The sequence below is a fragment of the Phocoena phocoena genome, chromosome 10 (genome assembly GCF_963924675.1).
Source record: "Phocoena phocoena chromosome 10, mPhoPho1.1, whole genome shotgun sequence".
Taxonomy (NCBI): Eukaryota; Metazoa; Chordata; class Mammalia; order Artiodactyla; family Phocoenidae; genus Phocoena; species Phocoena phocoena.
Window position 1 is genome coordinate 99,694,475 of NC_089228.1, and position 25,946 is coordinate 99,720,420.

A 25,946-nucleotide genomic window follows, 5' to 3' on the forward strand; every position below is an offset into this window, starting at 1 on the left:
TTTTCACACTGGGAATGACAGATGTAAGCTTATTATAGAAAGTGAAACAAAATGTCTTCAGCACTTATTTTGTGTGAGACCCCATGTCAGGAACCAGTGCTGTATCCCTGAGTAAGACAGACGGGCCCAGCCTTTATGCAGCAGGGCAGGCTCATGTAGTCACTGAAGAATGGTCTCTGAAGGGCTCAAAAATATTTCATCAGCTGCATTTGCGCTCTCGCCAGCTAATTGGTCACATGACTCCTCTTCTTGAAAAGTACTTGATGCTGTCCTTTCATGCAGTCACCTCCCCAGTCCGTCTTTTTTAGTGTCTCCTGGAAGCTTTCCTGTATGTCAGGCTCGGCTACCTTTTCTGTCTGTTACATACTAACCTTTCCCCTCAAATTATGAGAGAAAAGCTGAGAGCATTTTAGAGATTTAGATTTGAATAGATATGTGCATTACTTACCGTTCTTTTCTATCTTGGCCCAAATAAAAACATCCTCTATTTAATAAAAGTGGTCTTTCCCCAGCATCACACGGCTGGACCGGAGGAACGGGGAGGCAGAGCTGTCAGGGCTTCCTACAAGTTTCATCTTTTTTTTTAAAAATTGAAGTACAGTTGATTTACAATGTTTCAGGTGTACAGCAGAATGATTCAGTTATACATATATATATATATATATATACACGCATACTCATACATATATATGTATATTCTTTTTTAGATTCTTTTCCATTACAGGTTATTACATGATATTGTATATGGTTCCATGTGCCACACAGTAGGTCCTTAAGTTTTGTCTTCTCTAGGTCACTTAAATGTGGTTCACTTGAAGAAAAACTGGCTAGCATTTAAAAGGAAACTCGTTTATAGTTTATATATTTTTAAAAGTTAACGCACACGGCAACGATAATCCTTTTCTTTATAAAATTTTCTTTCTAAAAGAAGGGAGTAAGTGCCACACGGTGGCAGCATTACTTAAATTATCGACCTTCTATTATAATATTTTAAGCTCTCTTTTTGTGATTGTTAGTATTTCAGGACAGTTGATTGTCCTGCTCCCAACCGCACACAGCTCTTTTATTCCCCCCGATTCCAGTAAATACTATGAACAGAGATCCCGGCAGGGCCCCTCCAGTGAGCTTGTCTGGTTGTGTCAGCGAGTAAAGGCATGATCTTCTGCAGTTATCTTTGCAGCTGCAGAGACGCTGGGGCCCCTCTCGTGTGGGACAGAGGGGAGGCCGCGCAGGTCAGCGTTTATGAAATGCTTAGGGGCTGTGCAGTCCTGCACGAACTCATCTTCAGCAGACTTCAGTCTCTGACTGCTTTATTGACTGGTTCCTGAATACCTTGGTGTATCATAAGGAAGGTGTTTGGTCACTAGTGACAGACACCTGAGGAGAGTGGCTTTCCTAAGTGCCTACTTTCCTCTCACGGCAGCCAGAGCCTGGGGCAGGTGTGGCAGCCCTAGGACGTCAGCTCTTCCTCCAGCTTTTCCTCCTTCCTCACTACCGTGGTGCCCTCACCCCAGGCTCACGGTCACAGGGTAGCTGTGGGAGCCCAGCCATGGCGCGTGCACTTCATGCAGCAGAATGGATGGCAGGGGGGCGACGGCTAGCTGTGTCTGTTACGCGCAGGTTTACCGCCACGTGGTATTTGGGTGTTGAGAGGAGGAGAGGAGGGGGATGGATCCAGAGCTGTCTGTCACACCGGATACGCAAAAATAGATACGAAACAGTCTCTACCTTCAGGAATTTACAGTCTGCGGAGAACAAATTGTAATGGTGAAATTCTTATGATAAAATAAGCACAAAGTGATTGAAATCTCAGAAGAGGAGATAACTCCCAGCTGAGCTGGGAGGGAAATCTTCAGAAGCGGGGCTGATACTTGAACTGAGAAAGAAAAATAGGTGTTAGAGAAATAGGGAAAAAATGGAGGAAATGTTGATTAAAATTGAGGCAAAAAAATTTGTTAAAATAAGTACAGTAGTTATAGGAGGTGTGAGGGTTCTTACTGCTGCGTCTGAATGTGAGTTGTACTGATAAAAAGATAAAGTCCCGGGCTTCCCTGGTGGCGCAGTGGTTGAGAGTCCACCTGCCGATGCAGGGGACACGGGTTCGTGCTCCGGTCCGGGAGGATCCCACATGCCGCGGAGCGGCTGGGCCCGTTAGCCGTGGCCGCTGAGCCTGCGCGTCCGGAGCCTATGCTCCGCAACGGGAGAGGCCACAACAGTGAGAGGCCCGCATACCGGAAGAAAAAAAAAAAGATAAAGTCTCTTAAAAGGCAGGACAGGCAAGAATTTCATTTGACATCTGATCTCATTTTTGTTAGGTTGTAAGAGTAGCTGTCAGAGTATTAAATATTAAATATCAGGAAGAAGTCGATCCCATGTGCATGTAATAGATTCACGTATGTATGATAACGGTTTTAAAACTTGTGAGAAAAAAAAATTGTGGAACTGACCATTTTATGATGGAAAGAAAATTTTAAATATTACATCGGCCCCTCATTTCCTCTCTAATACTGTCGTTACATCTTTAACGTAAATATTACAGTGACTGTACTAACATTATGAACAGTTGCTAACATTTTGAAGCATTTAGTGCCAGGCACTGTCTTGAAGCACATTACCTGAGCGCTTGTTATTAATTTCAACTTGAGAAAACTTAACTGTATATGTAATTTTATGGGGTGTTATACATCAGAAACCAAGCTTCATTGGTGCTGTACTTTGCTCTGAGAATTTTCACCCCAGAAATAATATTCATATAACAAATAAACAGACGTTGGTTTATAGTCTTCCTTTTTTTTTTTTTTTTTTTTTTGCGGTACGCGGGCCTCTCACTGTTGTGGCCTCTCCCGTTGCGGAGCACAGGCTCCGGACACGCAAGCTCAGCGGTGGCTCTGTCTTCTGCCCGTGTAGATACAGCCTATCAGAAAACGGAAGGAGAGGGAAGGGCATATGAAAAGGAGACTGTCCTCAGTTGTTGCCTTATCAGTATTAACTGGGAGGGAAAGGATGCTGTTGCAGATTAGATTCTGAGGGAGAGGGAAAGGCTAGAGACAGAAGAGGTGACCACCTAATACTAATATTGCTTAGAGTAGGGAACCAACAGACAGTAGCCAGAGTGGAGACCGGGGTATTGTAAGAAGTATTAGTGTAAACATAACCATGAGAACAAAAACGCCAACTTTTTAAAATACTGAAATAGATACCCAAAAGAGAGAACAAATAGACCGCGTGACCACATAGAGAAAGATTATATACATTGTGGGTGTGTGTGTGTTAATCAGCGTGACTCAAAGTGAAATAAGAAAAGTCTGTATATCATGTTTCTGTTTAAGAAGGAGTGGAAATATATTTATACATAATGTGTATATACACACACATATATGTTTATATACGCATCTGTGTATACATACATATATCTATGTATACATGTGGATGTATATCCTTATAGTTAAGACAATGGCAGGATAAAAATAATTATCTAAAGAGAGTGATAGAGGGAATAGGATACAAAAGATAGTGATAGAAGCTAGACTTTTTTGAATGTATATATTTTTAGATGTAGTTTGGGAGCCGTGTAAATATTTTACATAATTTAAAAGAGAATTAAATTTTAAGGAGCAATCCCTAAAAATCAAGTAACATGTAAAAAAGCAAACCTATTTTCCTAGAAGGTGGCATTGCCACGCAGAGAAATTCTTCCAGGTAACTTTAAAACGCAGTAATTTGACTGTGTACATTTCTAGTGGAATACCCTTCAGAACAGAAAGTTAAAAAAAAAAAAACAACCTGAAATTATTTTCAGTAATTTTGTTAATTCTGGCACTGGTATTGTTATTTCATTGACTTGGTGATAAAGCAAATGAGTAACTCTGTTGGTATTTTGAGAATTGAAAAAGAAACATAAAGACAGGAGGGTAATTAAAAATCCTGTAGTCCCGAATTTAAGGGTTTTTTAAAAATACATTTATTTATTTATTTTTGGCTGTGTTGGGTCTTTGTTGTGGTGCGCGGGCTTTCTCTTGTTGTGGTGAGAAGGGGCTTCTGTTCGTTGCGGTGCGCGGGCTCTAGGTGCGCAGTCTCAGTAGTTGTGGCTCGTGGGCTCTAGAGCGCAGGCTCAGTAGTTGTGGTGCACGGGCTTAGTTCTCCGCGGCATGTGGGATCTTCCCAGACCAGGGCTCGAACCCGTGTCCCCTGCATTGGCAGGCGGATTCTTAACCACTGAGCCACCAAGGAAGTCCCCTGAATTTAAGTTTGATTATGAATGTGAATTTAAGATGTTTATTTTCTTTTCACAAAAATACCTATTTCCTAGCCTTGTCCACTCAAAGGGCTAGAAATGATGACTGACCCTTAGTGCTCAGTCTCCTAATACCAGTGGTGTTTAGAGACCTGCTGATTCCAAGTCTGGGTCAGGAAATGGACAAGAAGAGCCTGGAGCATCAGGTCGAACTAGAAAGCAAAGAAGCTACTAAGGAGCACTGGGGTTTGGACTGAAGCATTCCAGAGCCAAGGTAAATAGGCTCTCCCTGGAAATAGGATGATTTCAGCATCAGGGAGGACAAATACTGCAATGGGTTAAAAACTTCAGATATTCCTATGAGTCATAGGAATGCGTGGAAACATACAAAAAAGAAACCTTTAGCAAGTTTAGGAAACCAAACCATTATTTTTGAAACCGGTGAATAAAGAGAAATAATCAAATGTTTTATTCTGCCTTTCATATGAGCATATCTCAGAGTAACCAAATAGTTGTCGAGGGGAAGTTTCTCTTTACGGAAGTATTCCTGCTGATAAATGAATACGGAATGTTACCAACATCCTGTTGAAAGTGCACAGCCCACCTCTGAAATATTCCTTTTTTTTTTTAATTTTATTTTACTTTTCTTATACAGCAGGTTCTTACTAGCTATCTATTTTATACATATTAGTGTACATACGTCAATCCCAATCTCCCAATTCATCACACCACCACATACACACCCCCTCCCCACTTTCCCCCCTTGATGTCCATACGTTTGTTCTCTACATCTGTGTCTCAGTTTCTCCCTTGCAAACTGGTCCATCTGTACCATTTTTCTAGATTCCACATATAAGCGTTAATAAATGATATTTGTTTTTTCTCTTTCTGACTTCACTCTGTATGACAGACTATAGGTCCATCCAGGTCTCTACAAATGACTCAGTTTCATTCCTTTTTATGGCTGAGTAATATTCCACTGTATATATGTACCACATCTTCTTTATCCATTCGTCTGTCACTGGGCATTTAGGTTGCGTCCATGACCTGGCTATTGTAAATAGTGCTGCAGTGAACATTGGGGTGCATGTGTCTTTTTGAATTATGGTTTTCTCAGGGTATATGCCCAGTAGTGGGATTGCTGGGTCGTATGGTAGTTCTATTTTTAGTTTTTTAAGGAACCTCCATACTCCATAGTGGCTGTATCAATTTATGTTCCCACGAACAGTGCAAGAGGGTTCCCTTTTCTCCACACCCTCTCCAGCATTTGCTGTTTGTAGATTTTCTGATGATGCCCATTCTAACTGGTGTGAGGTGATACCTCATTGTAATTTTGATTTGCATTTCTCTAATAACTAGTGATGTTGAGCAGCTTTTCATGTGCTTCTGGGCCATCTGTATGTCTTTTTTGGAGAAATGTCTGTTTAGGTCTTCTGCCCATTTTTGCATTGGGTTGTTTGTTTTTTTAGTATACAGCTGCATGAGCCGGTTTTATATTTTGGAGAGTAATCCTTTGTCTGTTGATTCGTTTGCAAATATTTTCTCCCATTCTGAGGGTTGTCTTTTCGTCTTGTTTTTAGTTTCCTTTGCTGTGCAAAAGCTTTGAAGTTTCAATAGGTCCCATTTGTTTATTTTTGTTTTTATTTCCATTATTCTAGGAAGTGGGTCAAAAAAGATCTTGCTGTGATTTATGTCAAAGAGTGTTCTTCATATGTTTTCCTCTAAGAGTTTTATAGTGTCCAGTCTTACATTTAGGTCCCTAATCCATTTTGAGTTTATTTTTGTGTATGGTGTTAGGGAGTGTTTCAATTTCATTCTTTTACCTGTAGCTGTCCAGTTTTCCCAGCACCACTTATTGAAGAGACTGTCTTTTCTCCAGTGTATATCCTTGCCTCCTTTGTCATAGATTAGTTGACCATAGGTGCATGGGTTTATCTCTGCGCTTTGTATCTTGTTCCATTGATCTATGTTTCTGTTTTTGTGCCAGTACCATACTGTCTTTATTACTGTAGCTTTGTAGTATAGTCTGAAGTCAGGTAGTCTGATTCCTCCAGCTCTGTTTTTTTCCCTCAAGACTCCTTTGGCTATTTGGAGTCTTGTGTCTCCATACAAATTTTAAGATTTTTTTGTTCTAGTTCTGTAAAAAGTGCCATTAGTAATTTGATAGGGGTTGCATTGAATCTGTAGATTGCTTTGGGTAGTATAGTCATTTTCACAATATTGATTCTTCCAATCCAAGAACATGGTATATCTCTCCATCTGTTGGTATCATCTTTAATTTCTTTCATCAGTGTTTTATAGTTTTCTGCATACAGGTCTTTTGTCTCCTTAGGTAGGTTTATTCCTAGGTATTTTATTCTTTTTGTTGCAGTGGTAAATGGGAGTGTTTCCTTAATTTCGCTTTCAGATTTTTCATCATTAGTGTATAGGAATGCAAGAGATTTCTGTGCATTAATTTTGTATCCTGCAGCTTTACCAAATTCATTGATTAGCTCTAGTATTTTTCTGGTAGCATCTTTAGGATTCTCTGTGTATAGTATCATGTCATCTGCAAACAGTGACAGTTTTACTTTTCTTCTTTTCCAATTTGTATTCCTTTTATTTCTTTTTCTTCTCTGATTGCCGTGGGTAGGACTTCCAAAACTATGTTGGATAGTAATGGTGAGAGTGGACATCTTGTCTTGTTCATGATCTTAGAGGAAATGCTTTTAGTTTTTCTCCATTTGCTGTGGTTTTGTCGTATATGGCCTTTATTATGTTGATGTAGGTTCCCTCTGTGCCCACTTTCTGGAGAGTTTTTATCATAAATGGGTGTTGAATTTTGTCCAAAGCTTTTTCTGCATCTATTGAGATGATCATATGGTTTTTATTCTTCAGTTTGTTAATATGGTGTATCAAATTGATTTACATATGTTGAAGAATCCTTGCATCCCTGGGATAAATCCCTCTTGATCGTGGTGTATGATCCTTTTAATGTGTTGTTGGATTCTGTTTGCTAGTATTTTGTTAAGGATTTTTGATTCTATAGTCATCAGTGACATTGGTCTTCAATTTTCTTTTTTTTTGTAATGTCTGGTTTGGGTATCAGGGTGATGGTGGCCTCATAGAACGAGTTTGGGAGTGTTCCTTCCTCTGCAATTTTTTGGAAGAGTTTGAGAAGGATGGGTGTTATTAGCTCTTCTCTAAATGTTTGATAGAATTCACCTGTGAAGCCACCTGGTCCTGGACTTTTGTTTGTTGGAAGATTTTTAATCACAGTTTCAATTTCATTACTTGTGATTGGTCTCTTCATATTTTCTATTTCTTCCTGGTTCAGTCTTGGAAGGTTATACCTTTCTAAGAATTTGTCCATTTTTTCCAGGTTGTCCATTTTATTGGCATAGAGTTGCTTGTAGTAGTCTCTTATGATGCTTTGTATTTCTGCGGTGTCTGTTGTAACTTTTCTTTTTTCATTTCTAATTTTACTGATTTGAGCCCTCTCCCTCTTTTTCTTGAGGAGTCTGGCTAATGGCTTATCAATTTTGTTTATCTTCTCAAAGAACCAGCTTTTAGTTTTCTTGATCTTTGCTATTGTTTTCTTTGTTTCTCTTTCATTTATTTCTGCTCTGATCTTTATGATTTCTTTCCTTCTGCTAACTTTGGGTTTTGTTTATTCTTCTTTCTCTAGTTCCTTTAGGTGTAAGGTTAGATTGTTTACTTGAGATTTTTCTTGTTTCTTGAGGTAGGCTTGTATAGCTATAAACTTCCCTCTTAGAACTGCTTTTGCTGCATCCCATAGGTTTTGGATCGTTGTGTTTTCACTGTCATTTGTCTCTGGGTATTTTTTGATTTCCTCTGTGATTTCTTCCGTGATCTCTTGGTTATTTAGTAATGTATTGCTTACCCTCCATGTGTTTGTGTTTTTTACGTTTTTTTCCCTGTAATTCATTTCTGATCTCATAGCATTGTGGTCAGAAAAGATGCTTGATATGATATCAGTTCTCCTAAATTTACTGAGGCTTGATTTGTGACCCAAGATGTGATCTATCCTGGGGAATGTTCTGTGTGTATTTGAGAAGAAAGTGCAATGTGTTGTTTTTGGATTGAATGTCCTATAAATATCAATTAACTCTTATCTGGTCTAGTGTGTCATTTAAAGCTTGGTTTCCTTATTAATTTTCTGTCTGGATGACCTGTCCATTGGTGTAAGTGAGGTGTTAAAGTCCCTCTATTATTGTGTTACTGTTTATTTCCTCTTTTATAGCTGTTAGCATTTACCTGATGTATTGAGGTGCTCCTATGTTGGGTGCATATATATTTATAATTGTCCTATCTTCTTCTTGGATTGATCGCTTGATCATTATATAGTGTCCTTCCTTGTCTCTTGTAACGTTCTTTATTTTAAAGTCTATTTTATCTGATACGAGTATTGCTACTCCAGCTTTCTTTTGATTTCCATTTGCATGGAATATCTTTTCCATCCCCTCACTTTCAGTCTGTATGTGTCCCTAGGTCTGAAGTGGGTCTATTGTAGACATCATATATGTGGGTCTTGTTTTTCTATCCATTCAGCAAGCCTGTGTCTTTTGGTTGGAGCACTTAATCCATTCATATTTAAGGTCATTATCGATATGTATGTTCCTATTACTATTTTCTTATTTGTTTTGGGTTTGTTTTTTGTGGGTCATTTTCTTCTCTTGTGTCTCCCACTTAGAGAAGTTCCTTTAGCAGTTGTTGTAGAGCTGGTTACGTGGTGCTGAATTCTCTTAGCTTTTGCTTGTCTGTAGAACTTCTGATTTCTCCGTTGAATCTGAATTAGACCCTTGACAGGTAGAGTAATCTTGGTTGTAGGTTCTTCCCTTTCATCACTTTAAATATATTGTGCCACTCCCTTCTGGCTTGTAGAGTTTCTGCTGAGAAGTCAGCTGTTAACAATATGGGAGTTCCCTTGTATGTTATTTGTTGTTTTTCCCTTGTTGCTTTTAATAATTTTTCTTTGTCTTTAATTTTTGTCTGTTTGATTACTGTGTGTCTTGGCGTGTTTCCCCTTGGGTTTATATTGCCTGGGACTCTGAGTTTCCTGGACTTGGGTGGCTATTTCCTTTCTCGTGTTAGGGAAGGTTTCGACTGTTACCTCTTCATATATTTTCTCGGGTCCTTTCGCTCTCTCCTCTCCTTCTGGGGCCCATATAATGCCAATGTTGGTGCATTTAATATTGTCCCAGAGGTCTCTTAGGCTGTCTTCATTTCTTTTCATTCTCTTTATTTTGTTCCGCAGCAGTGAATTCCAGCATTCTGTCTTCCAGGTCACTTATCCGTTCTTCTGCCTCAGTTATTCTGCTATTGATTCCATCTAGTGTGTTTTTCATTTCAGTTACTGTATTGTTCATCTCTGTTTGTTTGTTTTTTAATTCTTCTAGTTGTTTGTTTAATTTTTCTAGGTCTTTGTTAAACATTTCTTGCGTCTTCTCTATCTTTGCCTCCATTCTTTTTCCAGGGTCCTGGATCATCTTCACTGTCATTATTCTGAATTCTTTTTCTGGAAGGTTGCCTATCTCCACTTCATTTAGTTGTTTTTCTGGGGTTTATCTTGTTCCTTCATGTGGTACAAAGTCCTCTGTCTTTTCATTTGGTCTATCTTTCTGTGAATGTGGTTTTTGTTCCACAAGGTGCAGAATTATAGTTCTCCTTGCTTCTGCTGTCTGCCCTCTGGTGGATGAGGCTATCTAAGAGGTTTGTGCGAGCTTCCTCATGGGAGGGACTGGTGGTGGGTAGAGCTGGGCATTGCTCTGGTGGGCAGAGCTCAGTAAAACTTTAATCCGCTTGTCTGCTGATGGGTGGGGCTGGGTTCCCTCTCTGTTGGTCGTTTGGCCTGAGGCGACCCAGCACTGGAGCCTACCCAGGGTCTTTGGTGGTGCTAATGGCAGATTCTGGGAGGGGTCACGCCAAGGGGAGTACTTCCGAGAACTTCTGCCGCCGGTTTGCTTGTCCCCACAGTGAGCCACAGCCACCCCCTCCTCTGCAGGAGACCTTCCAACACTAGCAGGTAGGTTTGGTTCAGTTTCCTATGGGGTCACTACTTCTGGATCCTGATGCGCACACTGCTGTGTGTGCCCTCCAAGAGTGGAGTCTCTGTTTCCCCCAGTCCTGTCGAACTACTGCAATCAAATCCCACTAGCCTTCAAAGTCTGATTCTCTGGGAATTTCTCCTTCTGTTGCCGGACTCCCAGGTTGGGAAGCCTGACGTGGGGCTCAGAACCTTCACTCCTTTGGGTGGACTTCTGTGGTATAAGTGTTCTCCAGTTTGTGAGTCACCCACCGAGTGGTCATGGGATTTGATTTTATTGTGATTGCGCCCCTCCTACCATCTCATTGCGGCTTCTCCTTTGTCTTTGCATGTGGGGTATCTTTTTTGGTGAGTTCCGGTGTCTTCCTGTTGATGACTGTTCAGCTGTTAGTTGTGATTCCGGTGCTCTCACAGGAGGGAGCGAGCACACGTCCTTCTGCTCTGCCATCTTGAACCAATCTCTGCCTCTGAAATATGCTTGCAAACAATTTAACAAAACAAACCGTGAATCTGATCAGCCCTCTAGTTCTAACTACTAATTTACAGGAGAGAGAAGAGACAAAAGGATATCTTAAATCACACCATTAGGATTCATTCAGTTAAAAAACAGATTGTGGGAAACTGTGCAGAACAGATGACTCGCTTTTTTTCAGTAAGTTGCAAGGTGGACAAAAAATGGAAGGGAAATCTATAGATTAATAAAGGATTTAGGAAGCATATTAACCAGTTGCAGTGTATGAATATTATTTAGGTTTTGGTCTAAACGAACTGGGGTATAGAAGGAAACTTTGGGATATTTGAGGTAATGTGAGTACTTTGTTGATATTTAGTATTGAAGAATTATTGTTGAGAAAGAGAGTGAGTGGGCGGGTTGGGGCAAGGGGAGGAGGAAATGGGAGAGGGGAAGGGTGCTGTGGTTTCATTATTTTTTTTATTTTTTATTTTTAAAGAGGAATCCTTGTTTTTTAAAGGTAGATGTTGAAATATTGCTTTAAAAGAATCTAGGATTGTGGGTAGGGGGCTGTACGGAGTGTTACAGGGGGAACAAAGTCAGCCACAAGTTGAAGCTTGGTGATGAGTACATGAGGATTCATTCTTTCATTCTCTCTCAACTTTTGTATAAGTTAAAAATTTTTTATTATGGAAAAATTCGAGTAAAAATCTGACCACAGCTGCTCCATAAGAATGGTTCAAAACAAAACCCCCAGTAACTAACATTATTTTCTTACAATCAAGTTTACCACCCTTTTTAAAGTAAACTTTTCGTCTTGTATTATTTTAAGGTTTACAGTAAAGTTACTAAGGTAGTACAGAGGTCTCCTATACGTCTCACCCCCCCTTGTTTTGTTTTGTTTTGTTTGTTTGTTTGTTTGTTTGTTTAGGTTGCGTTGGGTCTTCGTTGCTGCGTGTGGGCTTTCTCTAGTTGCAGTGAGCGGGGGCTACTCTTCATTGTGATGTGAGGACTTTTCATTGTAGTGGCTTCTCTTGCTGTTGAGTACGGGCTCTAGGTGCACGGGTTTCAGTAGTTGTGGCTCGCGGTCTCTAGAGCGCAGGCTTGTGGCGCATGGGCTTAGTTGCTCCACGGCATGTGGGATCTTCCTGGACCAGGGCTCGAACATGTCCCCTGCATTGGCAGGTGGATTCTTAACCACTGCGCCACCAGGGAAGTCCCCTCCCGTTGTTAATGTTTTACATTAATTACCATACTACATTGGTAAAAACTAAGAAACTGACATTGATACATTACTGCTAATGAAGCACCAGACTTTATTTGGATTTCACCGGTTTTTCCATTGCCGTCCTCTTCCTGTTCCGGGATGTAATCCAGGGCACCACACTGCATTTAATTGTCATGTCTGTCTAGTCCTCTTTGGTCTGTGACAGTTTCTCAGTCTTTCCTTGTTTTTCTTGATCTTGACAGTCTTGAGTCCTGGGCAGTATCCTGTAGAATGTCCCCCAATCTGGGTTTGTCTGCTGTTCTTCCTAAGATTATACTGGGTTTCTGGGCTTTGGGAAAGAGTACCAGAGAGGTTAAAGTGCCTTTCTTGTCACATTACATTGGGAGGTGCGTGCTGTCACCATGACATCACTGATGAGGTCACCTTCATTGACTCCACTGTAAAGTTAATATTTTTCTCATTCCCTGCTCTATTCTTTGGAAGCAGGTCACTAAGTCTAGCCCACCCAAGTGGAAGGGTGGTTCAAGCTCAGCTTTCTGAAGGGGGGATGGGCTGGGGGTCCCCAAGACCACCCCTAGGTTCATTGGTCACTCACAGGACTCAGCAAGTGGTTGTACTGGTGGCTGAACTCTGTTATGGCAAAAGGATGCAGAGCAAAATCAGCAAAGGGAACAGGTACATGGGGAGACTCTATAGGAGGCCAGGCAGAAACTTCCAGGGATGCCCCCAGCAGTGAGTTGTGACAACACGCATGAAATAGTGTCTCCCAGGGAAGCTCGTCTGAACCTGGGGGTCCATGGTTCTTATTGGGGACTGGACAAGTAGGCACACACTGCCTAGCGCGTATCAAAATTCCAGACTCCCAGAAGGAAAGAGGTGTCTTACACCTCCATGGGAGCTGTTTTCTGGTCAAGTTCCCAGCCCCCAGCCGAAGGCCAACCTTGCAGGCAGGCCTTTGTAAGGAGGAGGTCTCAGGCATTCAGTGTTAACTCTTTTCTGTACAGGGAAGTTCCCACATACTATTACTTTTACAACACGTTTTTAGTTGAGAAATCTGGAATCAGATGAAAAATACAGAGCATAATAATAGAAGCTTTATGATGGTAAGAACAACAAAATCAAATTTAAAACCAGATCATTTCTTTCTTTGCCACAGTTGAAATACATGGAGTCTAGGTCTCTTCTTGTTCTTTTAGTATTTCTCATGCCCAATTTTTTTTTTTTTTTTGCGGTATGCGGGCCTGTTGTGGCCTCTCCCGTTGCAGAGCACAGGCTCCGGACGCGCAGGCTCAGCGGCCATGGCTTACGGGCCCAGCCGCTCCATGGCATGTGGGATCCTCCTGGACCGGGGCACGAACCCATGTCCCCTGCATCGGCAGGCGGACTCTCAACCACTGCGCCACCAGGGAAGCCCCCCTCGTGCCCATTTTTAAACATAGGTATAAAAATATTACATTGCAACTTTTGAAGCATTTCATAATTTAAAAAGATGCCTCCAGGTTGTGACCTCATTTATTGCCAAATAATTAGAAGAAGGCTGGGTAAATTTCAGTAGTAGGTAATAACATAACCAAAACCTGGGTGGAAATCCCAGAAAGTAATTACTAAGATTTAAGACACAATATGTACTAGCTGTTTACTTTCTTTTAATAGGAAAAACGTGGTCTTCGAGAAATGCGAGTTCTTGAAAATTTGAAGAATATGATCCATGAAACAAATGAACATACTCTTCCCACGTGTAGGGAAACAATGCAAGACAACTTAAACCAAGTTCTCCAGAGATGTAAGCCAGAGATTTTTTTATATTGCTTTATTTCAGATGCATGCTCTACCAAAATGGATGTCCATGAGTATTTGCTGAGAGATGGAGAGAGAATTCTTAAGCGGGAGCCAGGAGAGGGAAGTCACAGATAAAGTGCTTATCTAGCAGTTAGTGTGTGTTGCCCTTGATGCTAAGAGCATTAATCTCCAAAGCAAGATGGGTGCACAAGATAATCCTTCTAGGATGTAAGACAATCGAAACATTTTTTCCCTTAAAAAAAAAAAAAACTTATTCATAAGTTTGATGACCAGTAATTAGGATATGAAATGAAGCTTCTTTTTCAAACAGGATACTAGAGTTTTTAACTTAAAAAAAAAAAAAACCTGTCAAAAACGTTTATGTTTTATCACTTTTTTCATTAAGCAAAATATTTTAACGTGGAGAGAGGTTTGCTTAAAAGGATATTTATTAAACATATTAAACTATAAAATAAAAGGAGTTTTATTAGTAACTGAGTTTAAAATTAGAGGTGTATCAGAAACTCAGCGCTTCTCAGATCCATATTGACACTGTTCAGTTTGTCCAAGGACAAATGATGCTGGTAGATAACGATGGAGGGCAACATGAAACAGTATCTTTCTGGGGAGAAAATAGCAAAACTGGAGGGTAATGTAATGTCCCGTGAGGGAAGGTAGCAGGGGGGCTTGGTTAATGACTGAGTTACGTAAGAGTATGTGTGCAAGTCCAGGTTAGCCTGGGTCCTCTGATGCTCAGGAGCTTGGAGAGGACAGAACTCCCACAATCACATTTGGTTTCTTTGAGTAGAAGAGCAAAGAGTCTAGAATTGACTTCAGGCTTTGCATGGTAACTGCAAACACACCCTTGTTCGTTCAACCATCACTTCCTTAACCTTGACAAGCTTTCTAGTCATTACAGTAAAAGTAAAACTCAAATTATTATTGATAGAAATGCTTATGTTTACTTTTGAGATGTACTTATAACTTTCCTTGTACACACTTTGAGTATATAAAAAAATATTGGATAAAACTTAGTAAGAAAAAGAAAACTGAATGGTTGTTTTGTTCTTGGGCCAAAGCTATTTCTGACGTGAGGCCTCATGCCAAAAGTATAGTCTTCACAATGAAATAGAAAAGTTTTACAGGTAACAGGGAATCCAGACTGTAAATGTATTCTGCTAAAAGAAAGAATTAAAGCACACAGAATGTGAAGTAATAATGAAAGTTTTAACCTCTGAGGACTACCTCATTGTTAGCATTAGAGACATGCGGTGGCTTTGGAGTTAATTTTGTTGCTAGAAGCAGGAATGGCTTCCTCAGTAGGCTCCAGCCTAAGTATTTCCTTGTAGCTGTTATCATGAGCCTAACGGGGATAATGGAGATGATTATCTGCTTTTAGAGCCAGTGTAGTTTTAAAAATTGGCCTGGGCCCAGCTGTTGTTCCTGCAGGATTTCATGTTTAAAAACTTTACATTTTGAGCCATGGCGCTGGCTTGCTTATAAAAGTGAGTTTATCTAGGCAGTATACTCTGATCTAACTAATACTTTACAAGGTTAGTGACAGTTGAGTTTTGTTTTGTGCCTGTTAGTAGATCTGTCTCATTTATCTCTTCTCTGCATGTTTGAGGGCTGAGCTGGGCGTGTGGTTGGCTGAGAATCTTAGAACTCGGTGGTGTGGATCTTAAGCTATTGGTCCATCGTTGTGCACAAAACTGAGCAACTGTGGAGCATTAAGGGGGAGACGTCTCGGCTTGTTTGGATGGAGACGGTTACAGAATCCTAGCTGAGTGTCTTAGCATTGGATGAGCAGAGGCTTCAGAACCAAAACTCACCTGTGGTTCCTTAAAAAACACAAAAAGTAAGTGAGAGCTCTAGGAGGGTACATAAGAGTAACCCGTAAAGTACGTTTTTCTCATCCTAGTGTCTATGTTCTACTTATTATTTATTTCATAGACGCGTAAACTTCACCACGTTTGTTGTCTCAAGATCTTGCTTAGCGTTGAGGACCCAGCCTTTGATTTTAGAGGCTAAGAAGGACAGAAAGCCTTTAGGTTATTCCTCATTCAAATTAACTAAATTTTAAGAGCAGTGACTTTATTTTTTATTATTTAAACAAAAGGATACATGCCTAAGTAATAAGAAAGTAGAAATAAAGAAGAAAATAAGAAAGAAAAAGAAGCAAGAAATCACTTTAATTGCCTCAAGATAACCATTGCTTTTTAACTTTGGTGAATATCATTCCCAACATCTTTTTTTTTTTTTTTTTTTTGCGGTACGCGGGCCTCTCACTGTTGTGGCCTCTCCCGTTGCGAAGCACAGGCTCCGGACGCGTAGGCTCAGCGGCCATGGCTCATGGGCCCAGCCGCTCCACAGCATGTGGGATCTTCCCGGACCGGGGCACAAACCCGCGTCCCCTGCATCGGCAGGCGGACTCTCAACCACTGCACCACCAGGGAAGCCCTGGAAGGTGGATTCTTTACCTCTAGACCACCAGGGAAGTCCCAGTCCATTTTCTTTTTCTCATTTTTTTGGGGTTGGAGTGGTTATGGTGAGGTCAGGAGACTCAGTTCTTTATAGACTCTGTGTTCCTATTCTTGGCCACCACTTTTTTAAAATAAATCTATTTATTTATTTATTTATTTTTGGCTGCGTTGGGTCATCATTGCTGCGTGCGGGCTTTCTCTAGGTGCGGCGAGCGGGGGCTACTCTTCGTTGTGGTGCACGGGCTTCTCATTTCGGTGGCTTCTTGTTGTGGAGCACGGGCTCTAGGTGCGCGGGGCTTCAGTAGTTGTGGCTCGCAGACTCAGTAGTTGTGGCTCGCGGGCTCTAGAGCACAGGCTCAGTAGTTGTGGCTCACGGGCTTAGTTGCTCCGCAGCATGTGGGATCTTCCCAGATCAGGGCTGGAACTCGTGTCCCCTGCATTGGCAGGTGGATTCTTAACCACTGCGCCACCAGGGAAGTCCTTGGCCACCACTTTTCAAAGTTTAAATATAATTATATAATTCCTCGTTGTTCAGTAAATGATGGATTTTTTTTTACCTTTTTAAAAAACTGTTAATTTATTTTATAAGGTACTTAGGGGGCTAAGTTTGTCTGATTTTGCTTCACTCTCCCTCTGTAGCTAGAAAACTTTAAGAACTCATTATGACTTAAAATACTAATTTTTAATAGCACTTGACTAGTTAGATTTTTTACCTGTATTTTCCTCATTGACCATCTTAACTGTGTAAAGTAAATATTTATCACCCTCTTCCCAACACATTTATAGTTGAGGAAACTGAAAGTGTTTTAACATCCATGGTTCTCCCTAATAGTTGGAGGAACCGCCATGCAGACTTAGTGCCTCTGCTGCCAGAGCTCAAGCTCTTTGAACTTCAGAATGACGGTCCTGCAGAAGAGGTCATGACGAGAGTCCGCCTTTTCTCCTGGATTTTCTCCTACAGCACAGGCTCCTCCTTCTCAGTCTGCTTTGTTAGTTTTCACTTCTCTCCTTGACTTTTGACGTTGGGGTGCCCTACGGCTTGGTTCTGGGACATCTTTTCCGTCTGTACACACTATTTGTTCATTGAAATGAATGAATGAGAATTCAGCCAACATCTGCTCCTAATACCAAACCAGAGCTACTTTCTTAGGTGTGTATTTGTGGTTTACACATACACACTGTGACACAATGAATTTGTTTCTCTTTTATGTGAGGACACAGGGACACTGCTAGCTGTTGCATGTCACAATTACTGTGTGTGGTGCTAATCTCCTCAAGTAATCTTTTGGTTTAGAGAAAATAATTTGATGAATTCCTAACTCCTTAAAGTCAGTATAACCTCCTGGGACACTGAGACAGCTGGGGAAGTGGCTTCCTACTGAGTCAGGAATGACCAATATGTGGTGTAGAAGCGATAGGGTTAGATACATGGCCCTTTTCCTCTTGGAGTCTCTACTTGTGAAGAAAGGGGAAGAAAGGGTAGTTACGTGATTTTCTTAGATTTTAGAAGAGCAGATTTCATTAAATTCAGAAAGCAAACCTTTTTTATCATGTGGATAAAGAATGAAAAATTTCAGGGACTGAAATTTCTAAAAATGGATATTCTAAGTACAAAGATAATCCTGAGAAGGAACTAAAGTGTGCCTTTGTCCGATGTGTTCTAATTAAATTTTTAAAGTATATAACAAATGACAACATATAAATATCATAGTCCTGTAACTCTTCTTTTAGATGAAGCCCAGAATGATCTGAAAATGATGAAGCACCCAAAGACCACAAAATGGGTTTTTTAAGAGTTATGTTCAGAGCCAAGAAAAAAAAAAAATACAGGAAATGATAGAACCACCACTCGGGAGAGATGATGTAATATTAATATACCACAGAAAGAAGGCAGAGCTAATCAACTCCTATTTTGTTGTGTTTTCAACTTTTCTATTAGAACAAACAATGATTGGGAACCTTAATTTTTAGTACTAAAGTGTTATCTTTGATGTGACTAAAATGAATGGTTACTGATAAAAACATGACTTTTTAAAAGCTGAACCCTCCCCTTTGTCATACTCTCTCAGGGAGGGGCCTAACATTTTTCTGAAAGAGAAGTCACAGCCCCTGCCCTGTGTGGAACTTTGAACTTGGGGCTGGGTTGAGTGGGGTAGAAAGGCGTAATTGTGAAACAACTGGGTAAAATTCTTTAAAGCAAATGCAAGATAAAGTGGTGGGATATACACATACCTGGTTAAAGAATTTCAAATAAGAGAAAATCCTTATAGGGAAAGGATTCAACTGGAGGGCTTTATGAAGGCACTAAACCTTGAACTGGGCTTTTGAAACATGTAAACATTTTAATTAGAGGAAAGGAATAAGGAAAGCACTTTCAGTAGGGAGAGGACAGTGCACACAATAATAGCCACAGTAACATTTCTTAACTGCTTACCGTGTGTGAAGAACTGCTCTGAGTGGCTTTTATGGTTAATCTTTCAGTTATTTTTAAGCATACTATCTCATCCTTTTCTCATGTCCATTCTGAAGCCCTCTTATTGGTTGTTATGTTCATTTTACAAATGAGGAACTAAGGTTCTGAGAGATTAGGAGCAGCAGCGGTAGCACCTGGCACATAGCAAACGCTCAGTAAATACCTGACAGACGGCCGCATGCAGGAGCGAGCACACGAGCCCAAGGGCAGTCACACGCGTAACTCAAGCTCACCTCAAGGTTTGACTGAGGAAGGCTGACTCTTAGCCCACACACCAACCAGCGAAGTAAGTGAAAACGTTTGTGTACAGAAATAAAACGGATCGGGTAAAGGAAGAGGCTTGAACAACTGATGGATTAAAACCAGTTTCATTGTTGAGATTATAGGAGAGGTAGAGCCCTGAAGGTAAGAGCCGAGTCTTAGGGTCAGGGGTCTGATTTTAAGTCCTGCTTCCTGCGCCTGTTAGCCATATTACCTCCTTGAGTGATGTTTCACTGTGTTTGTGCCTCAGATTTTTACAGATGACAAGAATCTGTAAAATGGGATAGTGATCCTCACTTAGTAGGAAAGTGGAATGAAGAGGAGTAATACATGGAAAGTACTTAGCACACTTCTTGGCACATAGTAATACTCAGCAAATAACTACAATAACTATTACTAGCAATTTTAAGTCATTACAAAAGGGAAATGACTCAAAAGAAAGCAGTCCAGAGAAACCTGAATCTGGCAGTGGCAGCCTGGATGAATTAGAAGAGGTGAGAAGAATAGTAGAAAGTCGTCGAAGCATTCTGGGTATCAAGTCCTGCCTGCAAGAGAGCAGGGGTACCAGTGAGGAAGGGGCAGGGGAAGTTAATGAATCAGAGAGACTCTGTAAAGTCTACACCCATCAGAATGGAATGATAACATTTATCAGGTGTTTTATATCTTTTTAGAGAATTCTGAGGTCATTGATGACAACTTGTCATTGGAATTAGTACTGAATGCCCTTGGCTTGCAGCTCAAAGCTCACAAATGATAGTGGTTCTCATTATGACATCCTGAATACTTTTTCCCCCCTTTTAGCCACCCTACCATGACCAAAATAATACCAGCTTTTTTTTGCATAGTTTCTTGAGATCTAAAACAGTCCAAGTGTTGTTTTTTGTTTTTGTTTTAATCCAGGTTAGTTTCTCCTTGGACAAGGGCTGCTGATTGAAAACCCACTCTCTGTTTTATTTCAGTGCAAGCAGCTACAGACTCGGTCTGTAGGCTCCAACAGAGGGAACGGGAGCGAAACAAGGTAAAAGTGGACCATTTGGGTAATGGAGGCTATAACTCCAGGGCTTTTATTATCATATTATTAGCAGTTGCTTTTGATTTTAAAGAATTCTCTGAATTTGTTTTCTCTTATGCAGTGATTTTAAAAGATTAAAAAATGGCTAATTCATTGAAGGTGTGTTGAGGAGGTATGGTCACATAATTGCACGATCTGTATTTTTATAATTCAAATTGCAGACCTCTTTTTCTCCTTTTCAGCTTTTCCCTGAAAGTGGTATTTGTCTCTTAGAGGAGAAAAAATAGGACTGTTACATGGAACAAAAAATAGCCACCAGGTTGGAAATATAAATCTTCAGGCCTGAGGCCTTGAGTATATTATGTATATTTCTTCTAGAAAAGGAGGCATTCATGCCTGTGGATGGGTTCTTTAATGAATAGTCATAAGAGTGTGTGAATCACTTGCTGGGTAGTGCTTTGCTTATTTGAATTATATCTTAACTAAATTCAGATGTGGAAAAACAGCACAAGAATTTAAGTTCCTGTAATAATTTGGTGTTTTAACTTACAGTTTTCATGAAGTATTTTTATAACTTTATTGTTCTAAACTAGTGGGGGTACACTTGTTAAGAAATGTTGAGTCACTCTGAAAATAATGCCTTTTTGTGTGTTTATATCAGCAAGTGTTACTATCTCCATTTGTCCTTAATGTGTGGTTTATCCATAATAATGGTACCAATCTGGCACTGTAAAAAAGAAACACGGATCTTGCCCGAGTTTAAATTTCTCCACCCTTTGCTCAACTCTTAATGTTGATATAAATTTTAAAACTCAACAATCTGATGAATCAGGCCTTACTGAAAAGACAGTTAAGCCAGGTGGGAAGGCTGCCCGAGAGGAACAGGATCCCAGCGGGCCAGGTTGGGAAACAGGGCTGTTGCGAGACCACTGATAACATGGCAGGGCAGAGCCGTGGGCAGGGAAGTTGGTGTCGGGGTGCAGTGCTTGCACAGTGTCCGGAGAGCACGGTGGGGACAGCCGTGGGGGCTTCAGTGCGCCATGCCCAGCTGGACAGCAGATTTTTTTTTTAGTCTCTACTTGGCTAGGTGCCACTGAGGGTGAAAGATTTTAAGTTTAAGGCAGCTCATACATGTAGGAGCTAAAAGTCTAGGAGTCCCAAACCACTAACGCGAATGTAACGTAGGATAAAGTAAGGGCTGTGATAGTTACAAAGAACTTTGCACGATCTTGGCAAAAAGTGTAATTTACTGGGAAGATAGTGACATCCGAGCCCAACCTTGATCAGTGAGTAGGAATTCGAGTGATAGAAGATGGGAAGAAAGATACTGTAGGATAAAGGATATAGTGGAAGCAAAGGCAAAAGATGGGAGAAGTCGGTGGTCTCACAGAGCTGGTAGGTAGACTGTCCAGATGGTTGTTTCCAGAGAAGAATGTAGAGAATCAAGCATTCAACGTTAGGCAATTTGTTGTGGAAGCACCAGGAACATTCCTGTGTTTGAGAATCAGAAAAACTTTTTCTGATAGAACACTGGCTGTGCTGGCTGTTACTGGCTGTAACTTATGCAGTTCTCTTGGCTTTCAAAATAAAAATGAAAAAGGGGTGTTTTTTACGTGAATATGCACTCACGTGATATTGGTCTTTATTTCTAAGACGTTCTCAGGGCAGTTATGATTCTGATAAAATGGCAATCCCTGTCATTCTTAAGCAGAACTAACCTAACATTAAATTATAATTGGGATAGATGGTTCCTCTTGTCACTTTGAACTTTTTTCATGTTTGGTGTATTAACTGTATGTAGGTAGGAAAATTACCAGATTGGGTAAAAAATACCTGGTGTCTTCTATTTCTGGTACTTGCCTTTATTAGCTAACTGTGTGCCCTTGGACAAGTCCTTGAGCTTCAAAGCAAATACTTGCTCTACTTACCTGATATGTTGTGTTATATAATTTATGTGAAATAGCTTTACTTTCCAAATGTCAGGTGGCTTTTTTTCCCCCACCACCTCGATCGTTTGTTTAAGATGCAGGCAGTCACTCTGGATAAGGGTCCTGCTGTGGTCTGTAGGGTTGGTGAAGCACTTGATTTTCTAAATTGAAAGATACTGTCCCTTGGTTTAAAAAAAAATAATGGCCTCAAGAAATAATAAAGCCCTTGGGGTATTTTGGTCTTAAATATATTTCTTCCAGGTACTATCTCAGAGAATGTTATTGAACTTTTTTTTTAATGGAATACACTGATTAAATATCAGTATTTTAGAATCAGTATTTTAGAATATATTGAAATGTAGTCTTTATTTCTTTCATTAGTGCTTATCTAGTTAGCGGAACATTTGAAATATGGATCCTTAAGGTCTTCCTTTTTTTTTGAAGTGCCATATCTGATTTTGCTAAAACTTCGTGTGGCAGAGGTTTCAGACTACATATATATGACAGAGAGGTAAAGTTTAATTTCTCATCTAGCAAAAAAGTATAAAGCAAAATTAACCTCTAGCTGCATTTTACAATCTAATGTTAATTGTTGCCTCGGTTATTCTATTGGCTACATTTTGTATATTTGAATGGCTCTCAGAACAAAGAAAGATGGGAGTAGTAATGGAATAAAATAGACTATTGCCATTAATCATTCTTTTATGTCAAGACAATTTGTGGAATTCTGTGGGAAGTAAGTTATGATAAACGTCATTCATCCGAATCATATTTCCCACAATTGATATCTAAAAGTACATTCAGAAGAACAATAAATGCACATTCCCCAGTTATTTGACATATGTCTTAAAAACTGGTAACTAATACAAGCTGCATATTGGGCACTAGCAGTAAGAGTAGTGAAATGAAAATACAATTGGCTTATAAGATTCACTGACTTAAATAAGCTGTCGAAGGCGGATGATGAGCTGGTTAGTATCTGTCACTGGTTTGAACTTAGGTTCATGCACGGGCATCAACTATGGAAGTTCTGTTCATCCAGACTAGAGATAATAAGAAAACATGAATCCTTTGATTCATCTTGTCCACAAATGTTTATTAAATTTCGTTTTCCCTCTGTATGATTTTTTTTTTTTATGAGAGCAGTGAGATAACATGGTTTATACATTTTTTCTTGATAGAGTTTGAAAATGTAGGGTAATGGGTCAGTACAATCGGCCCTCTGCATCCGCTGGTTCTGCATCCGTGGATTCAACCAAAATATTTAAAATGTATATTTTTTAAATTCCAGGAAGTTCCAAAAAGCAAAACTTGAATTTGCCACATGCTGGCAGCTGTTTCCAAAGCAGTTACACTGTATTTATATAGCATTTATATGTATTAGGTATTATAAGTAATCTAGAGATGATTTAAAGTATATGGGAGGATTTACAGGTTATATGCAAATACTACACCAAGTTATAAGAGACTTGAGCATCCGTGGATTTTGATATCCATAGTGCGGGGGGGGGGCGGTCCTGGAACAAAAACCCCATGGATACCACGGGATGACTGTACATAATATTCTAAATATTTTAAATAATTACTGGCAGTTGTTATTCTGGTACTTCTTATTGAAGTAAATACTTTTTCATTTATCTGTGTAAGGCATATGTAAAATTAAAGGCACATGTATTGCTGACAGATGTTCCAAAGAACCTTTTAGACATTAGTTGCTTTATTCAGAGTTTTCCCTTAGATCAGGGTTTTTCAACCTCTGCGCTGTTGGCGTTTTGGAGCAGATAAATCTTCGTTGTGGAGTCTTTCCTGCATGTTGTAGGATGTTTAGCAGCATCCTTGGCCTCTACCTACTAGATGCCAGTATCACCACCCCCAACCTGTGTTGTGATAACCAAAAACCTGGGGGACAGGAGCCTCAAAATCACCCCCCACTGAGAATTACCGACTTAGACTAATGCGTGCAAAAATGTGTTTTTATTATGTATCCATGAGTTGATTTATAGACCTGGTCCTAGACACAGTTTGCCTTCAGGATTGACTTTTCTTCAAATGTATCTCCAATGGGACATAAGTAAGCTGGGTTATTACTACTATTTCTTTCTGTTGTAGAAAGAGACAAAAACCATTACAGCTAATTATTTTTGGTACACAGCTATAGCTCATTAATAAACTTTCTCTTTATTTTTTTTTAAAGTTGGCATTTTCTTTTTTATCTTGGGAAAACAAATGTATCCACTCCTTTGAGTATGCAATTGATTTCATTTAGGAAGAACCCTCTGAAACTTGATTTGAATTATTTTTATTGTGATAAAATACACAGATATGTCATTTGGGAAAGTATTAAACATAAGAATAAGTCTGGAAGAGATTCATAAAAGTCACATTTCACAGTGAATTCTAGAAATTGTAATACTATCTTTATTTCTTTGGAAACCATTTTAGTGGCTCCCAATGTGTCCACAATATAAAAATTTTAACTACAGAGTGAAACATACAAATTTAAGTAAAAAAAAAAAAAAAAGTAATGTAGAATGATAGATTTGAACTAATTCAGGCTTTATTTCTGCAGTTGCTTGCTGGATCATTTTTTATTTTATTTTTAAATTTTATTTATTTTTTGACTGTGTCATGTCTTCATTGCCGCGCGTGGGCTTTCTCTAGTTGCAGTGAGCGGGGGCTACTCTTCATTGCAGTGCATGGGCTTCTCATTGTGGTCGCTTCTCTTGTTGTGGAGCCAAGCTCTAGGTGCGCTGGCTTCAGTAGTTGCGGCACATGGGCTCAGTAGTTGTGGCTCGCGGGCTTAGTTGCTCCTTGGCACGTGGGATCTTCCCAGACCAGGGATTGAACCAGTGTCGTCTGCATTGGCAGGCGGACTCTTAATCACTGTGCCACTGGGGAAGTCCTGGATCATTTTTTAAATGCAAGGACATTTAGTAATTCAGGGATTAGAGGGGCTGAGCATCTAAAGAAAGCTGACACGATTCTGAACTGTTAGGAATTTACTTTTGGAAATGAACGTGTGTAGCTGACTCACTTTGTTCAGGACTGACTCTGTAACTGGAAGTCCTTTAAATTAACTTCAAGGTTTATTAAAGGATAAACAATGAAAATGTGTTAATTTGAAACTAATGTATTACTAAACTTCAACAGTAACCTCAATAATTGTTTAGAACTCAGACCAAAGAAGGATTTGGGGGTTAAGAGTATTTTATCACTGACATTACTCAGTATATTGCCAGCACCTGGTGGTAATAAAAACCAGTCTTTCAGTTGTGTGTGTCATTGGTTTAAATTCTGTTCAGACAGTGCACCCCCTTGTTGCTTGCACCCAGGGCAGAGCTCTCCCACCCTCGTGCTGTTGGGATGCCATTAGTACATATTGTATCGTTATTGAAAAAAGAAAGCTGCAGACCATCATGTGTCGTATGACTACATTTTGTTGAAATTAAGTAAATAGGTTTGTATGAACAAAGGAAAAAGCGTAAATGTACCCATCAAACTAGTAATAATACTAAGAAAAAGGAAACAAGGGAAAGGATTTGTATGTGTATGTTGGGGGGGGAACTGTCCCTTTATATTCTTGTGTTTGAATTTGTTTCTAAGATCTGTGATACTTCTTTAATAAAAATTAAGGGAAAATGCTAATATGAGGAATTACTGAGCCTTAAGTATTTATACTTTCTATTTTGATAGATTTTTGCAAATTGCTCACCAAAGACCCTAATTACTGCTACCACCATGAATATCAAGTTTTAAACGTATAATTTAGTATGTACTCTTTTGGTAGCTGCTAGAAATTTAACTGCTAACCGTAATTACCTATTACAGGTAATTTTAAGCTTTAAATGGTAAGTAGTTCCATTACTATGTTGTGTTCCTTCTGTTAGTCTTGTGTGAATCTGTCGCACATAACGATAGTTAGATATGATCGTTATTTTTCAAACGCGTTTCAACTGTAGAGGAATCCTTCTTTCAGACTAAATCTGACGTAGAGCCCCCTATATTGAACGTGAAAGCCGAATTACTGTGCACAGGCGATGACGGTCTGCGG

General features: G+C 39.8%; 1 protein-coding gene across 1 annotated transcript in view; it reads left to right on the top strand.

Moving 5' to 3' along the window:
* Positions 1-25,946, top strand: part of BLOC1S5 (biogenesis of lysosomal organelles complex 1 subunit 5) — a 37,782-nt gene that overhangs the window by 7,540 nt on the left and 4,296 nt on the right. The window contains exons 3-4 of the mRNA XM_065886017.1: positions 13,613-13,742; positions 19,915-19,973. Coding sequence (XP_065742089.1) covers positions 13,613-13,742; positions 19,915-19,973 — 189 coding nt within the window. The remainder of the gene's footprint in view (positions 1-13,612; positions 13,743-19,914; positions 19,974-25,946) is intronic.